Source organism: Hydra vulgaris, chromosome 01, assembly GCF_038396675.1.
Source record: "Hydra vulgaris chromosome 01, alternate assembly HydraT2T_AEP".
Taxonomy (NCBI): Eukaryota; Metazoa; Cnidaria; class Hydrozoa; order Anthoathecata; family Hydridae; genus Hydra; species Hydra vulgaris.
In genome coordinates, this window is record NC_088920.1 from 40,632,024 (window position 1) to 40,651,482 (window position 19,459).

At 26.3% G+C, this 19,459-nt stretch overlaps 1 protein-coding gene across 2 annotated transcripts in view; it reads left to right on the forward strand.

The window, feature by feature from the left end:
- The window catches only part of LOC101238539 (rho guanine nucleotide exchange factor 7), an 81,271-nt gene extending 65,088 nt beyond the window's left edge, over positions 1–16,183 (forward strand). The window contains exons 18-24 of one of the 2 annotated variants that reach the window (XM_065788158.1): positions 3,345–3,461; positions 7,882–7,951; positions 9,335–9,388; positions 10,543–10,641; positions 10,843–10,975; positions 11,143–11,197; positions 15,520–16,183. In XM_065788158.1, coding sequence (XP_065644230.1) covers positions 3,345–3,461; positions 7,882–7,951; positions 9,335–9,388; positions 10,543–10,641; positions 10,843–10,975; positions 11,143–11,197; positions 15,520–15,534 — 543 coding nt within the window. In that variant the 3' untranslated portion in view covers positions 15,535–16,183. The remainder of the gene's footprint in view (positions 1–3,344; positions 3,462–7,881; positions 7,952–9,334; positions 9,389–10,542; positions 10,642–10,842; positions 10,976–11,142; positions 11,198–15,519) is intronic. The other variant, XM_065788157.1, reaches the window with a different exon arrangement.
- Positions 16,184–19,459: the final 3,276 nt, after the last annotated feature.

Below are 19,459 nucleotides of genomic sequence, written 5' to 3' on the forward strand. Positions count from 1 at the left end.
GTTTTTTGTTAAGATTTAAGTCATACTTTTAAAAAAAATCAAAAGAAAATAAATGAAAAAGACAGTTGCTAAAATATTTTATCTTAACCAAAGTAGTGTTTCTGTGTGGTCTTTGGGGTCCCTTATCAAAAAATATATATTCATGGATCAAAAACTCAATATTAAATTGTAGTTTTGCTTTTTTCTATTAACATTTATTTTTCTATTAACAATCAAATAAAGTTTCTTTTGTAGAAGTTATTTTTATAAAAAAAAATTGAAATGTTGCTCTATTAGTCGTTACGTTGACAATTTTAGACAATTTAAAAGCGTTTTTTTCTTTGAAACTATTGACTCTTTAATAAATTGATCAACTAATTGACTAAGAATAATGGAATTATCTCTTTATCACTGTAAGGTCACTTTCTTAGTGTATCCTTCTAACTGCTAGTAACTTCATCACTTCATGCTCAATAACCTTACATTTAAGTGAGTTGTTGGTTACTGCAGCAGTTAAAAACATTATTGGTTTCTTTCTATCTACTTTACAAGATACTTTCCACAGACAGATATTTGTACATTGTGGCAAGAAGAGCATTGCTGTAGCTTTATGGCATGGCACACACCTTCTCCACAATTGCATTCATTCTTACACCTAAAAAGTGCTTTTTTTGTTTTTCTTTGCACCATCTTTTTTCTTCCTTATCTTTTATTTCTTGATTTTTATTATCTTGAATTACCTTCACCAAGTCCAACACATTTTTTTTTTCATTGATCCACGAACCTGCGTAACCCTCGTAGTAAGATTGGAAACTTTCAGCCTAACTTTCTGTGCTGTCAGTAAGCCAGGAATTTTTTCTAATTGAATGCTTTTTTCGCTCAGCTCTTGAATTAGCTCTTGCGAATGCTCAAAGTTTTCTTTCCAATACTGAGGTGAATTTTTTCTTTTATCATGAGATTTAATAGTATATCTTTCAGGAGTTGTTGTACTGGGTGTAACACTATTGGAAAATCAATACATAAAGCAGCTTGTGCAAACTTTTCTTGTTGTCATTTACCTTTAGTGATATCGAAGTTATTCCTACATGTCTTGCAGCTTTGATTATAGATTGTCTTGGGGCCCAGTTGTTACAAATACGTCCTAAAATCATCATAAAAGCTTCTTTATTTAGTGAATTGAAATCAGTAAAAGTGTTTTCTTTCATACCAGGATACTCATGATGAAGGTTTTTGTTGAGTTAGTCTAAAAGCTGTGTCACACCAGTGGTATCTGGTGGAATTAAGAACATACGTATGTTTTTTGATTGTAAAAGCTTTAAGACATCAAAGTTAAAGCATGAACAATGTCCATCAGAGAGCAAAACAACTGGTCGTGCCAATTTTTTTTTAGTAAGATATTCATCAAACTCTTTGTACATATCTAATAACGAACTGTGATCAGATACACCATGATTGCAAGTTATTATCAGAAAATGCGGAATATTTGCCACAGTTTCCTTTGGAGCCATTTGATTAGTTATTCCAATGGCACCAAAGAGTACTTGACAGACACAAAGGCCTCCGACAATTACAAAGAAAGATAATATTATAAATGTTTATCAAAAAAATTATGAGACAATAACTACCTGAAAATGATACCAGAGGATGTATGGTGGCACATTCACGGTACTCTCTGATCATTTTACAACATGTTCCCATTTTGAAGCAAAAACAAGACCAGCAGGAGTACCATCAACACCAAAATTGATGAACTGTGGTGTTTTGTTGTGATTAAATATTCTGTATGTATCAATATTTCCAAACTCCTGTCCCCTTTTGTGCTGCTTTAGTCATAATGCCAGCCTCAATTATTTCTTCTGCAAGTGTGTCTAAAGGCAACCATGAAATCAATTAGTAAATCAGTTTTGATAGAACTATTTTTCATGAATGTAAAGTACAGTAGCAATATATAAACTAATAAATAAACTCAATATTTACTCATACCAAGGTGGGAACATGCCATTTCCCTCGTGCAATTGAGAGCTCTATTTATTGACACATTTCCTTGTCGCTTGAGTGTTAAGCTTGGATTCTTAGCTTTAAAGCGCATCCAAAACAATTTACCTAATTTGTTTTTGAAAAAAAATAAATAAAAATTAACTAAAAAAGCTTTTCTTACAAAGCTTCAATTCATGGAACTCCAAGCAATCTCTTTATATCTTAGCATGTTGACTATTATTACCTTTTAAAAAAATAAATAAGAAACATAAATACTTGTTTTTGTTAAAGCATTTTTTGCATTTGCTGATAATGCTATGAATTTTCTGCCACCTGTCAATCTTTTATTTGTGCATTGTCTAACTTTCAGAACATTATGGACAAGTTTTGTTAGTTCTCCTTTGTTTATGCCTTGTATAGCCCGATTTTTATTCTTAATGTATGAAACAATTGACATTTCTTCTTCCTCCAAGAGAATTGCACAGGACTGCATTTCAAGACCATTGACTATTTTCCCATCAAACCTACGGTTTATAATTTCACAATCTTTAATAGGTGGAAGTTGTCTTGTTTTAATTGCAACATGTCCTTACATTATTTTCTTTACATCATTGAACAGCAGCTTCAAGTTGTTTGTTTTTTTCTAATATAACTTTTCTTTTAATAAGTGCTTCAGCATTAGAACTTGGATTCGTTTGCAAACGAGTTTTAAATATTTTGTTGCTGTTTTTGTACTCATATTTATTTATTTGCTTACAAATAAAATAATATCGCAAATTCACATACTGTAAACTGAACTAAAACTATCCTCTAAGCGTAAAATAAAATCTCTATATAAATTCATTATCATCAAAAAGAAAGTTACAACTACTACAAATCTACTTTATATCATGCATTTTTGTAATATCACATATTTTTGTTATAAATATAAAAATTAATGTGGTTTTTGGGGTACCAAGCATGTGGTTTTTGTAGCGCCTTAGGTACTTCCCTAAAATATCAATCAAATTGCAATCAAAGTACTAAATGAAGAGGATTCTAATATAACAAGCTATTCCAAAAAATGGGAAAGTTGCAACTAATTTCAAAAAAGTTATAAACAATTTAAGCCATGCGGTTTTTGAGGTCCCCTACTAAAATATAGGGTAACTTTACTGAAAAAAAAAAGTAAAATAAAAATACCAAAATACTTCTAAACCCCTCGGACGAACTTTTACTATATAAAAGCATATAAAAAAGCAAAATAAAGTTAAATTATTTGTTTTGTACAAAAGATACAACAAAAGAAAAAATCATGTGGTTTTTGGGGTCTGTCTACCTGTATGGTCAATTTTATTTTCATTTGACAATTTTGCAGATTTTTATGAATATAATCTTTTTTTATACAGGCAAATGCAGTTTCAGCTATAAAAGCAACTGCGAGACAGCCTGTAAAGAAAGAATGGAGTTTTACAAGGTTACGTCCAACACCTCCATATCAGCAAAGTTCCCAAACCAAAATAGAAGTAATTGTATTTAAATCATATAAAAAAAAAAACTTAAATTTTTTTTTTTTTAAGTATAAATTATAAACATTAAATTTTAGATTTTTATTCTCTCTGAAGTAAAATGCACAACAATTTAGTTAAGAATAAGATATTTAATTTTTTGGAATCCCTAATAATCTTTCTCAAGATACAACACATTAATGTTTTATAGAGTTTTAAATAAAATAATAGAAAATTTAAAAACAAAGTTTTAAATTAGCAAGATATTGTGAAATTGTGTTGCATTTAAATTTGAAAAAAAGTATTTGTTGTAATAAATGTTGTTTTTGAATTTTAATAAGACCTTCGTTTGAAGAATTTTTTCTTTTCCTTGATGAAATCTTTTATATTTGGTGATTTTCTAAAAAGAAATTTGAAATTGTTGATTTTCTAAGCTTTAAAATTTTGCTTACCTAATATGGTTATATTAGGTAAGCAAGTATGGTAATAAGGTAATATTAGGTAGATATTAGATAATATAGCAAAGATAATCATTTTTTGTTAGTTTATATTTATCATTCATGGCAATGAAATCAATTTGGTCAGAACTAAACTGCCAAGCATTAATCTTATGAATATATTCTGTCTACTTAAATTCATCCAAAATAATGAAGGTGGATATTTATAACACATTTAAAATAATGAAGGTGGATATTTATAATATAACACATTTAAAATAATGAAGGTGGATATTTATAATATAACACAGTTAAAATAATAAAGGTGGATATTTATAACACATTTAGAATAGAATATTAAACTTTGTTTTATTGAATAGCATATTGAAATCAATATATTGATTTTGAATTCAAATACTGAATTTCAGTTTTTATTTTTCTTCTTTAACTATTCCCTAATGTCATATTTAAATAAGAAAACGGCAAAATTTAAACCCAAGTTAGTTTTTTAAAGAACATTTTGTGCATCATATTTCAGAAAGAATTAAAGTTTAGCTTTTGTTCATTATGCTTAACTTGTTTATAAATTTTTCATAATTTATACATATATATTACAGTATGCAAAAAAAATAATCGTACAATTAAAAAAAAATCATAACTTTAAAGATTGCATCAAAAAAATGAGTTATAAAATATTTATAAGTTTTTTTTAGATATCTTATCAAGTACTGTTTTAAGAATTTATTTGTGTATTGGTGAATTAATTGCTTTTCAAACCTATTGAATTTTACACAATTGATCTAATGATGCATTAAATTGACTGCAAAAAAAATAATTGTACAGCTCAAAAATAATGTCAAATTGATCAAATTCCATGGAAATTAGTATAGAGTGGGGCCTCCTTTAGCCTTGATAGCCTCATCTAGATGATTTGGCATTGAGTTGATCAAATTTTGGGTCTCTTCTGTTGTTATTTTATCCCATGCCCTCATTATAGCTTCTTTCAAGTTGTCTTTGCGTCTAAATGCTCATTTTTTTGTCCAGAAAATACCATCAATTTTCTATTGGATTCAAGTCCGGACTTTGAGATGGCCATTCCAAAACACTGATGTTATTTATATCAAAGTGTACCTTCATTTTCTTTATGTTTTGGATTGTTATCCTGCTGGAGTATGAAATCACTTCCCATTCTCAATTTTTAAGTATATGGTTGCAAGTTAGCTTTGAGAATTTCACAATAAAGTGAAGCTCCCATTTTGTCATCAATAAATGTAAATTTCCCCACTTCTTTTCAACTCATACTGCCCCCAACCATCACACAAAGTTTTTTTCAAATATGATATCAACATTTTTTAAGTACTTCGATGCAAATTCCAATCGACATTTCATTTGTTTAAAAGTTAAAAAAGGTTTATTTCGAACTACTCTACCTCTATATCCTTGTTCTCTTATACAATTTCTGATTGTTTGAGAAGTCACTGTGATGTTATGATCTTCTTGACTTTTTAAAGCTAATTTAGCTGCCAAAACAAATCTATTTTTCTTCACATTATTGATGAAACTAATGACATTTTAATCAATTGCACTAGTGGTCTTGCATTTTCGTTCTCTACCAACCACACTACCAATGGTTCCAATCAGATTATACTTCTTAACAATTGAGAAAATGAAGGTATACTTTGACATAAATAACATCAGAATTTTTGGAATGGCCATCTCAAAGTCCGGACTTGAATCCAATAGAAAATTGATGGTATTTTTTGGACAAAAAAATGAGCATTTAGACGCAAAGACAACTTGAAAGAAGCTATAATGAGGGCATGGGATAAAATAACAACAGAAGAGACCCAAAATTTGATCAACTCAATGCCAAATCATCTAGATGAGGCTATCAAGGCTAAAGGAGGCCCCACTCTATACTAATTTCCATGGAATTTGATCAATTTGACATTATTTTTGAGCTGTACAATTATTTTTTTTGCAGTCAATTTAATGCATCATTAGATCAATTGTGTAAAATTCAATAGGTTTGAAAAGCAATTAATTCACCAATACACAAATAAATTCTTAAAACAGTACTTGATAAGATATCTAAAAAAAACTTATAAATATTTTAACGGACAACTCATTCTTTTGATGCAATCTTTAAAGTTATGATTTTTTTTTAAGTGTATGATTATTTTTTTTGCATACTGTATGTATATATATATATATATATATATATATATATATATATATATACATATATACATATATACATATATATACATATATATATACATATATATATATATACATATATATATATATATATATATATATATATATATATATATATATATATATATATATATATATATATATATATATATATATATATATATATATATATATATATATATATATATATATTATGGATGTTTAGAAAAAAAAATGTTTGGAATTCAAAAAACAAAACCATCTAGGTTTGAAGCAAATATGTTTAACCAACTCCCAAAAAATTTGAGCACCATTGAGTTACTCTTTCTTTGCTTTCAAAAGGCATATTTGGAAAATAAAGGAACTTAAAATGACTAAAATTGGCTTATTTTAAGCGTCTTGAGGGCAAGACTATTACAAATTAATTTTTTTATAAGACTTAAATAAATATCTGAATTTTTGATTAAAAAGGTATGGTTTTTTTCCTCCCTTAAGAATAGTATAATTTACATTTTAAACTGAAGTTTAGTTATTATGTGGTGCAGTGAAAAATATATTGTATTAAGTACTTTAACATATATTATATAATAGGCAGTGCAGTTTTGTTTTAATAAGATTTATAAATTTTTATTTATAAATCTTATTAAATGATATTAAATTTAAATCTCTAAAAGTAATTAAATTAAATAATAAAAGGTGGTTATTAGTTGGTAATAAATGAAAAAGTAAAAATGAAAAAAGCTAAGATCTAATAAAAAAATTAATTGTTTATTATTAATTCAGGAAAATTTAAAGTAGATTCTTTTTCACCAATCAGGGTTGCTGTCCCGGGCAGGGTGAAGGCTCTCAGCACCTGATTACTTGTCTGCTCAATCTTTGTTCAAAGTTTTTGAAAACTGTACAAAAAAAATTCAGAGAAAGGGTTGTCAATATGATGCAACAATGTGTTGATAATTGCAACAACAGAGATGAAGAATAAAATAGACTGCTTTCTGTGTACAAAGTTCATTCTGCTTTTAGAAGCTCTGCAAGAGCTCAACCAGTTTAAGCAAAAAAAACTCTCAGATAGTCTTTCCTTCTTAACAAAAAAGCAAAACACACACAAAATCACATAATATATTACATAAATTATAAAAAGAAGTTAAAATTTTTAGAAAATCTTGTGAGACATTCAAAATAAATTGTTTTTGATAAAATTGTTGTTATAACATAAGAGCGTGTTATATCTAAAATATTAGTAATATTAAACATACATTAAATGAGTAATTTTAATCTGATTCTGAATATAAACATTTGTAAACCCTCATATGAATCTAAATAAAAACGCTGCATCGCGTAACAACTAAATTTTAGCCAATTTGAAATTATACTGGTTTTAGGTTTTAGAAAAAAAATCATTTCAATCAAAGGTTCATATATTTATTTATGCCCTAGAAAAAAAAATCATTAAAATACTTATGTTAGTCTTGCCCTCAAGGCGCTTAAAATTAGCTGTTTTAGTCATTTTGAGGTGTTTTTTTCTTTCTAAATATGTTCTTTGATGGCAAGGAAAGAGTGATTCAATGGTGCTCAAATTTTTTTGGAGTTAGTTTAAACATATTTGCTTCAAATCTAGATGGTTTTGTTTTTTGAATTTTAAAATATTTTTTTTTCTGAACACCCCAAATATATATATATATATATATATATATATATATATATATATATATATATATATATATATATATATATATATATATATATATATATATATATATATATATATATATATATATATATATATATATATGCAATATTTCTAGGATCAACAAAGCAGCAGTCCAATTTCTATAAGGCGTATTGTTTCTTCAAAAAAAATGGTTGGTGGTCGAGGTATTTTTCTGTTTTGTGATCATTTTATTATTTTTTTTAAAAAAGCTCGAATAAAAATTGATTTTCAAACTTGAATTTTAGTAATTAATATTTAACAATATTAATTATATTTTAAAACATCTCTTTGCTTTTTTTTTTTTTTTTTTTTGCATCGCTTCCAACAAGGCTGCAAGTAACCATATATTAGAGTTGGAAGTTACTAGAAGAGAAAAGGTGAAGTTTGTAGAGCAAGATAACAATTGACAGATGACTTAAAAGATTGCAAATTATATGAATCAGGAAAGCAGGATGAAAGTGAATTCCAGAGAAATGATGTTCGAGGAAAAAAATTATAGGAATAAGAGTTTTTGAAGCACTTAGGAACAGTCACAGAAAATGGATTAGACTTAATTGAATGACAAGTAACATGAGAATGAATTTTAGTAGATGGCACAAGAGACACTAGCTCATTAGAGCAGTGCCCATTATAGTATTTGTAGAAAAGAGAAAGAGAAGAAACATTACGACAATGTGATCATAATTGAAACTTGGCTGCAAGATCAGGTCCAACTATGTTTACAATATCTTTTTGCACCTTGTCTAAAAGAGAAAAGGCGTTATTGGAAGATCCGCCCCAGATATGGTAACAGTATTCCATACAAGGACATATTTGAGAGTTATATGCAATAATTTTTTTTTAATATTTTAGTTAATATAATAGAACGTTACTCATTATTTCAGTTTAATTATTTTTGAATTGTTATTTTAAAAGTTTACACAATGCCAGAATAACATGTCAAAACTAATTTAAGCAAAAGGCTTGTTAAAGTTTTTATATCAATGTTTGGACAATGTTTTTGAATTGTTGTTTTAAGTTATTGACACTTGTTGGACTCCAAATTTGGATTCCTAAGTTTTGTTGTTGGCTTTAGAAATAGAATTATATTTTTGTGTTGTGATAAATTTCCTTCATATGTAAATACTGCATATCCAAAGAAAAGCTTTCAGTTAATGAGTGTATGAATCTGCAAATGACTTTTTCAGTATGACATTATCAGTGACATTTTGTGTAGATCTAAGTATGCAATATTAAACACCCTGTTAAAAATCATTTTTTTGTTTAAAATTTATTTTGTTTATGGTGTTAACAAAATGTCAAGGCATTCTTTCCGAAGTCTTTTTTGTGCAGATAATTTTTTTAAATGTGCTGCACAGAGAAGTTTACTATGGGATGTAGCACTGTATAAAAAAAAAAGTAGCAAAAGTTTCAATTTCCTGGTGATAGAATTTTAATTTTTCCTTGAACGTTGTAGACATCAGCTCAATTTTACATGTGTAAAAATCTTGCATTATTTAAAGTTAAAATTTAAGTCATTTATCATAAACTTTATTAATTTTTTTTAGGCTCAAGGGAAGACTTGGTGGATTCTGTAGTCCGAAAACAGTCAACTCCTGCAGGTATATATTTATAACAGTATAATAACATATATAGCAGCATACATATATACATATATATTAATGTACAATATACAATGTATATATATTATCGTATATATATATATATATACATATATATTAATGTCACATGTAGCTTCATAAGCAAAAGATACTGAGTTCAAACCCACAATATAAATAATATTATATAATCAATGTATTCTTTTTCAAATGTTAAAGCAAATTAAAAAATTTTCAGCTTACTATTCTTTGCAACTAAAATACAAATGATTTTTTCAGCTTTCAACTAAAATACAAATGATTTTTTCAGCTTTCAACTTACTAGTCTTTATTGAATCTTGCTAGAATTTTGTAGCAAAAAGAACTGTTCTTACAAATGCAACTACTAAACATTATTTAACCATAAAATAACTTAAACATAAACAAAAAGCAAAAATTATACTACACCAAACTTATTAATTAAACAATAAAATCACTTAAATTTAAAAAAATGTTTCATTTTATATTATTTATAAATATTGTATTTATAAATGATTTGATAACAAATGCATGAATAAAAAAATTATTGCAAAAACAACTGTTTACATTATAATCACAAACTAATCATAAAAGGATTTATATTTTGTATGTCCACTAGTGTAACTTACACATGATCAAAGATGCTTTTAAAAAAATAAACATGTTTTTTTTGACAAATCAAAAATAAGGTTGAAGTCAAAATTAATGATATCAAATTACTCCAAAACAATTTAAAAAAACTTTGTTGTGTACTGTAATATTTTATATCTGTAATACTTTATCTCTATATATTTACTATGTTTAAATAAAAGCTTTTATAAAGATTTTATCCAACTAACTAAGTTATGTTTATATTTTACTGTTTATATTTTTCACAGTAGTAATCCATTCCAGATGGATTGGTGAATGAATAAAGCAAGCAGAGTAACATAATAAGTTTTTCTAATCAACCTGTTCTGTGAGATAAATTCAGTTCAATACAATTTTAAAGAAATTTCTGACATATTAATAAGTTAATAAAATAATCTTGCTTTTCTGAGGAGCAGTTAATTCAGATTAAAACAGATTTGATAATAATTTTATAGTTAATAATCTGATAATCTTGTTTGTTTTTTTTGTTTTTTTTATGTTGATCATAGCCTTGATAACTCCTACTCAAGTTCTTGAAGAAGATATGATGATATTAAGTGTAATAGAAGCCTATTGCTTTAGTGCTAGACAACGCCAAAATGTCACATGTAAACTTTTTTAATTTTTTTAATAAATAGGTATTTTATATATTTGTACTGATTTTTAATTATTTTTTTCTTTTAATTACTTAAGTTTTCATTTTTATAAATATTTTGTTAAAACTAAACTTTTTTCATATAAGTTTGATTTTTTTCATTAAAATTTGCATTTTTTATTTAATCTCATTCAATAATAAAACTAATTTTTAGGTAGCCCTGAAAGTTCATTTTTACTTCCTGATGTTCCTCCTCACTTTAGTTTTAAACCAATCACACCCCCAAGAACAAACTATCCAATGAAACAAAAGTATCTCAAAAAGTCAAAGAAGAAACCAAAAGAAATGTATTTATTCTTAGTTGAAATTTTATATGCTACGATATAGTTATATACAATTACTTTTGAATTTGTGAATACAAATAAAGTTGTTTTTAATTTTTTTTTTTTAATTTTTTTTTTTAATTTTTTATTTGAGTATGCTTTTAATTTGAAAATCATAAATATTTGTACAGAGATGGAAATGCAGAGCTATTTGGTTTAAAAGAGCAAGTGCAAAATCTACACAAGGTATCTTTTTACACAAAAGTCTTTAATAAAATTTTAATAATAAAATGTAATAAGTAAATGTAATTTATTATTTTTAAGATTAAAATGTTATTAAAATAACATTTTAATCTTAAAAGTTAAATTTTAATGTTCAGTGTTTATCTATTCAATGTTTGTTTTCTTTGCTACTAAAAAATCAGTTAAATTATGTTAACTCGCTTATCCCAAAACAATTTAGTTGATATTTAGTATTTATAAATAAATATATAATGAGAAATAAAATCTAAAAACAAAATAAAACAAAATAATAACAAAAAAACATAAAGAATATGGAATAAAACAATAAAAAATTTTTTTTACATTTTTGTACATTTAAATTGTCAACAGGTTATTATGCGATTATCTAAGAACAAAATACTAACAAAAATTTTCTTAGTAATAAAAATAAATGCTCTCTAATTTTTTTACATTCTGTCTACAATTAATCATGTGATTATCTATTTAATATAGAGAGTATGTGTAGGTGTGTTTGTGTGTATATATCGACTGAGGGTTAGGCATGAGACAGCAATCTTTTCTTTCATTAATCATTTTTTCTATATATATATATATGTATAAATATATATATATATATATATATATATATATATATATATATATATATATATATATATATATATATATATATATATATATATACATAAATATGTATATATATATATATATATATATATATATATATATATATATATATATATATATATATCAGCCCTCGGAATTAGAAAAAATGAGGTTGGCAATAAAATCAAACTGTTAGAGGTTGGCATCAGGTCAGCAAAAAAAATTTGACACAAAGGGGTTACTATAAAACATTAAAATGAGTTCAGTGATTTTTTGCTGACATAAAACACTGAGGTTGGCATTGCCGAATGCCAACCCTAATTCCGAGGGCTGATATATGTATATATATATATATATATATATATATATATATATATATATATATATATATATATATATATATATATATATATATATATATATATATATATATATATATAGATAGATATATATATATATATATATAGATATATATATATATAGATATATATATATATATATATATATATATATATATATATATATATATATATATATACATACACACATTTATAGTACCGCCATTTCTTGTTTAATACAAGTCAAACTTTTTTTTCTTATTGGTTTCACATTACAAGTAGTTTCAATATCAGATTCAGATTCTACTCTCCTTTGTCTCCTCAGCTACCACTTCCTAGTGTAAAAATAATTGTACTTATACTTTATGTGCTGTTTCATTCAAATAGTTTTATCAGACTTTATCAAATTTTCTTCTTTCGCCATGTGCCATAACACTTAACTCTAGAACATGAAGAGTAATATGTGTTTTGTTTTTTCTTTTGATAAATTAAACTTGTTCTGGATATATCTGCAAGCTTGACAGTTAAATTATAACAATTTTATATTTTTAAAATGAAGTCGAATAATAGTTAGTTGATTTATCCATTAATCAATTGATTATTGATTTTTATTAATTGTTTGTTAATTATTCAATTAACGATTGATTTTTATTAATCGTTTGTTAATTAAACGATTAGCAATTGATTTTTATTAATCAAATAATTTTTTCGGTCAACACTCTTTGTTTAACACCCTAGCTAAAATCATGTTTTCGGATTTAGCTTGGTTTTTGAGCTTGTGTATAACTTATTTCTAGCTTTTACTTCTTTAAACTACAATGTAAAATATTCACAAAATATAAAGAATAAAATCTTCTTTAGATTATTTTTGTAAAGTGTTTTATAGAAAAAAAGATTTTTTATGTGTAAAGATAGCATACAAAGATGATTTTAGAGGGAGGGTGTGTGGGGAAAAGGGACGTTTCACCACCAAAAAGGTGATTTCTTGGGTATAGTCAGTTTTTTGACAATTTTGGTCGGTTAGTTGGGTATTTGACACATTTCAGTCGGGTGAATTTTTGTTTTTAAGGACCTACTTTTTTTTATTTTAAGGAAACCAGTCAGTTTAATAAAATAATAATAAATTAATTTGCTTGGTATGATACTTATAAAACACACACACAAATCGCCCACTTGATAGTATTGGTTGAAAAATACGGTATACATTTAAACCTATATAAAGTATAGTATAATTTTTTAATTTATTGATTTATAAAGTCAAAAGTGCTCTAGTAAGGTTGTGGCGAGTGAGACTTAAGTCTTAAAAGCACTTATTTAAACATAGCGGTGGAATTTATGACCTCGAAATCATTAGTTCTTTATTTTTATTGATAACTGTATACTTAAATAGTTCAAATTTAGCACAAAAAATTTCTTTACTTTTTGTCTTTCATTAAGCAATATATAAGCAATAAGGTCTTGAAATCACGAAAAAATTGGAAAATATTTTAAATATTCAATCAAGTCTTATATATAACTTTACAGTTTTTAGTAACTTGTTGGCCAATCTAAAAGATGTTAAAAAATGTCCCATTCCTTTTAGGGATGTGGGTGCAAATTATGATTAGCCTTAACCAAAGCTTGCTACAGCAATGAACATCAATATGCTTAGCGAATATCAGGATAAAATAGTTTTAGAAAATTTTGAAAACAAATTATCATAGTTGCTACTTATAGTTATAATAAAAAAACTCAACAAAATACCGAGAAACATGTTTTCCAAAGAGGATTTTCTAAAATTTTTATAATCTGCTTCACAATATTTTACCATAAAGTTGTCCATAACAACTGCTTAAATAAGACATAAATTTTTACCCATTAATTATAAAAGAACTTATCTTTTTTTGAGAATATTCAAAACTTTCGGAAAATTTCCCGAGTTGTAAATTTCAGGGAAATTTTCAACCCTACAAAATTTAAGGAGATTTTTAAATTGAAGTCTTTCTATGGTGTTTGGTTTAACTTAATATAGCTTAAAAGATGTTTAGCAAAGTTTCTTTCTTTATAAAGAAGCGCTTCACCAAACAGTTTTGCTATTAGCAAGTTAATCATTGTGTACAACAAAATTTAAATAAAAATAAGAATAGAGAAAATTATGAGAAAAATCATCAATAGTGAATTCTCAGTCAGTAATACTATGTAAATATGTAGCTATGAAAAACTTTTGACAGGATTCTAGGTACTGTCTTGGCTTTAAAAAAATTGTTTTGATATTTATAAAAAATTTTTTCTTTTGTGCAAGTCATTTATCCAGGTTAAACTCATTTCGGTTAAATTTGAACACCATTAGCAATAGATTACACAGAATTTGATTGGCATTGTACCCTGCATCTTTGATTGAAGGGTTGTTATGTTTACTGCAAATAATATGCTGCGTTCCAACATAAAAGCCTTCTCAATCATTTTCATAACCTTTGATGATTAGGAATCTTTTTTTTTAAGTTTACTTATGACAACTGGATTAAAGCCACCAAGTAAGTTAGGTTTTGTAATCTCTTTGAGTTATTGAAAGTGAAAACATCTACACCTAAGCCAAATTGTTATAAGTAGAAGCCGGGTAGACAGCAAAGTTTACTTTATATTAGTCTATTGTGGTGTTGTCTGGTAGAAGACAGATTTGAACAACATAAATATATCTGTTGTTTTTTTCAAAACTACTCGACAAACTGTTAGATGTTTTTTTATTTGGTAACTAAATAAATGCAAATCTTTACGATTAAAGTTTCGACTGCAATAATAGTTCAATTTGCTTTTTGTTTGCATTAAGTTTTTCAAAAGTGATCTTTAGTTTGTTCAATTTGCTTTTTGTTTGCATTAAGTATTTCAAAGGCGACCTTTGAAAAATCTTCTGTAAAAAAGTTTCTGTTATAACTTGTGTTACTTTAACAATTAGGTTATAACAAAATCTGATAGGCAGATTTTTGTTGATTTGATTTGTTTAATTGCTGAATGATTAGTCAGGAATTTCACAAAAAATTTTATAAGTTTTCTATTTTATAAAGATGAAAGTTTGAAGCCATCGCGTTAAATGTTATCCCATTAAGGTGTGCTGTAGTACAACGATAAAACACACCTTAAACATATAAATTACCTTAAATTTTATTTCATTTCAATAATAAGTTTACTCACATAGACCTTTAGATGTAATAATAATAGGCGTAATTAATAATATTATTAGGCCTATAGATCATAAATATTATCCAAAAAGGTACTAATAGTGTACTAAAAAAAGAAATAAGAAAATTAAAAAACAAAAATAAAAAACAAATTTTCATAAATATACAATTATAATTGTTACTTTTATTGTTATTTTTTTATTAATATTCTCGTTTAAAAAGCTTATAGATTACTTTATCTTAGCAAACTTTGTACCTTCGAGAAAATTTAGAAGAAGAACGGAAGTCACGAGAAAATTTTGAAAAATATCTAAAAAGAATATTTAAACGTATAGCCCCGGATATCGATTTATCTGAAGAAAAAGCGCCCCAAAAAATTACACCTCTATAGAACATATCATATCACCTTTTTAGAACATATCTTATATCATTTATTATTAAGTTTTTATTGCTTTAGGTTGAATTTTATTATCATTGAGTACGTTAAAAGATATGTTGCTACACAGTTGTTTGATATAATTTTTTTTTAATGCATGACTTTGTTACTGTTCATTGTATACATTATTTTATAAATATTATGTATGATATTATTTTCTACTTTTTTTATACCGCTAATGTTTTAAGAAATTAAGTGGTATTTTAGAATTTTTAAATTTTTAAAGATCAAATAAATAGTAACAATTTTTTTTCAAATTTCTCTATTTATTAGGCTTCTTTGATATTAATTATCATTTTTCTCTTATGCACATGGCAGTAACGGAAATATTTGACTGGCTGTTCACATATTATGTAAATGATGTAGCGGAATATTTTAATAGAATTTCTTTTTAATGTAACTTTAGTTTGTATACTTATTTTGAATGCGTTTAACATGAATGCTTATTGATTTAAAATGGCAATATAATTTTTAGTTCCTCAAAAGTTTTAGAGCTTTAGAATTTTAGAAATATGCTTTAGAATTTTGGAAGTAAAAGTAATTGTTGAAAAGTTAAAAAAAAATTGTCGATAAGAAAGTGTTTTTTCATAGTTTACGGTAACCACGTCCCGTATTCAGCATATAAAGTAATTTCGAACCACATTCAAATTTAATAACCTAAATTTGTTAATTTCTTTTTTTAATTATGTTTAATTAATGCTGCTAAGGTTAGTTATATAAAGTAGGCTTGGTGGGATCTTTACCTAAGGTTAGTAATATAAAGTAGGCTTGGTGGGATCTTTACCTAAGGTTAGTTATATAAAGTAGGCTTGGTCTTTACCTAGAAAAACTATAGTAGTGGAATGTTTTTATGCATATATAAATGCTTTCATGTGTTTTTTAAAAGCGTTTGTTTTTGAATTTGTTACAAATTTCGTTATTTTTGCAGCAACAATCTTTGTATTTTTATAAATACTAGCGTAATTAAAAAAAGTAAAGGTTTAAATATGCCAGAATTGCTATTGCATACACGGACAAATCAAAGGCGCATGCTATATGAAACATTACATTTAGAACCATCTTTATTTCATACAACATTAAATTCAGAATCATCTTTATTTTATACAACAATAAAATCAGAATCATCTTTATTTCGTACAACATTAAAATCAGAACCATCTTTATTTCGTACAACATTAAAATCAGAACCATCTTTATTTCGTACAACATTAAAATCAGAACCATCTTTATTTCGTACAACATTAAAATCAGAACCATCTTTATTTCATAAAAATAGCAACATTTAAAATTAGTTGTATCAAAATGAAAAGCAACGAACATGAGTAATTGGATATTTCACCAAAAAAATAATTTAAAGAATGTTTTAATTGCTCTTAATGAATAAATAAGTTTAATATAACAATCAAACTTCAGTTGCTGATGACACAACTGTTAGCACCAAAATGTGTTAAATAATTTGCAGTTCATTTACTTAGATGAAGTAAATTTAGAAATTTATTTTCTTGTAACAAAGTAACAAAAAGTAGAGGTTTAGTAAGAAAAAAATTTGTAGAAAATAAAAGTAAAAGAAATAATAACATTAAAAAAGAAAAAATTATTTACACGAGATTACGTCAAGTCAGGAGCAGACAGTCTCTTGCACTTGTCGTTACTGATTTAGAGAGAGCTCTGCGAGTCTCTAAAGACTTTAAACTTAACACTCAAGTTACGTCAGCTGCAATAAACGCTAATTGACCCTTTGGAAGGCTGTAGTTTTTCACTGTGGAAAGAACTTTACACCACCTACGAATGGTGTAAAGCTTTTATCACCTCGAGTACGCTATTCAAGCATGGTCACCATACTTGATCCCAATGCTTAATTTATTAATTAAAGATCGGATCACTGCGGCGATTATAACTTATTCCGATGTTTAATTAAATCAATTAAGCAGCAAAGATTTATTTTAAGCCTCACAATACTCGAAAATAGAAGAATAGGAGGTGATTTAACTCAGATCTTCAAGTTCATGTACAAAGTTGATGAAATAAATTTCCACGCTTAATTGAGTACTTCGCCAGCATTAAAGCACAGCATGCGGTGTCACAGTCAACAACTAGCGCAGCAAAGAGTACAGAATTGCGTGCAGAGAGAAATTCTTACGAATCGTTTTGTATCCCAGTGCAATACCCAACCGTTAATAGTAATTCATGCAACTTTGGTTTACACGTTCAAAAAAATTGGTCACTGAAATAAACTTTGTTTTTGTTCAAGGTGCCCCAAATACAATTTTTATCATTATGCGGTGTTCTGTATTTGCTCTACTGATAAAAAATGCTCTACTGATAAAAAATGTTCTTTTAATATATATGTATATATATACATATATATATATATATATATATATATATATATATATATATATATATATATATATATATATATATATATATATATATATATATATATATATATATATATATGTATATACATGTGTTTGTGTGTTCAAATATATATTATAAATTCAAGACGAGTAGCTTCATCAAGATATTATCTTGATAAAAGCGCTCGCCTTGCTTCTTTTAGTAAGTTCCCATGTTCTTCTTGAACTTATCAAGTTGAGTCGCAAGAATATGGACTTTGAGTGACATTCTGCATCCTATAAATACGTAATTTTTTATGAGAATTTAAACTCCGCGTAGTAATCATGCTTGTTACCAAGAATTCTTGCTTGTTACTAGAAATTATAAACGTCTTTAAAACATTTTAAAGTGTAGACCGTTTAAAAAACTTTTTTAAAGACGTTTCAAAACGTAACTATTTTAAAAAAAGTTCTTGTTGCGATGAAAATTAGACGCACCTGTGACGAAACGTTAGAGTTCTGGCTCAGAACCAAGTGGTTCAAGATTCAACGCCGGCTGTAGCCCAATAAGTAACATTGGTAAGGAAGTGAGGCGTGAAAGCGAGTTAAATGCAGCTTTGCGATGCTCTGTGATAACTTCTGGGAGCAATTTACTAACCACAAAAAAAATAAAAAATAAAAATCTCAATTTGGTATAAAATGAACTACATCGAAATAAACCATTGAACTACATTAAAATAAATTTAAAAACTCTATAAAATAAATCTCATCTAATCGAAAACCAATTATTTAACTTACTTTTAAAAATTATCTTGTGAAATGCAGTGCCCAGAGCTTGTTTTTAACTTGGACAGTTATGCCAAAGTATGCCTTGTAAGCCCCACATCCATTTTTCGGACAATTCGAGTAGTTTAGGAGTATTATAGAAGAATGCTCAGTATTCAATACAAATCGAGAACTTTCTCAAAAATACACAGTTTTCAAAATTTCGTTGTGGCGGTCACAGAAGCTAAATTTTGTGAAACAGATAAGTTTAATTTGTCTTTGGCATAATATGTTAGGAAAACACACTTTCAACCCAAGGACAAAACAAAAGTAATAATTATTTATATAGTGTAATTTTAGGTTATTTTCTTAAACTCTTTTTCACTACTGTTTTTCAATAGCACGTAATCAATTTTTTGCTTGAATTGTTTTTCAGAACAGATTAAAAGTTCCGTAAAGATGCTCATGACTTAGGTTGATGTTAGAGTTGAGTTTAGTTTGAACCTTTATTTCGTCCTTTTAGAGCAATTAAAATTTAAAAAATTCCATTTATTTTAGTTATAATCCAATTACCTAAAAAGTTATTTTGTTTTGCAACTTGCTTTATAGGCAGATATTTTTGAATAACT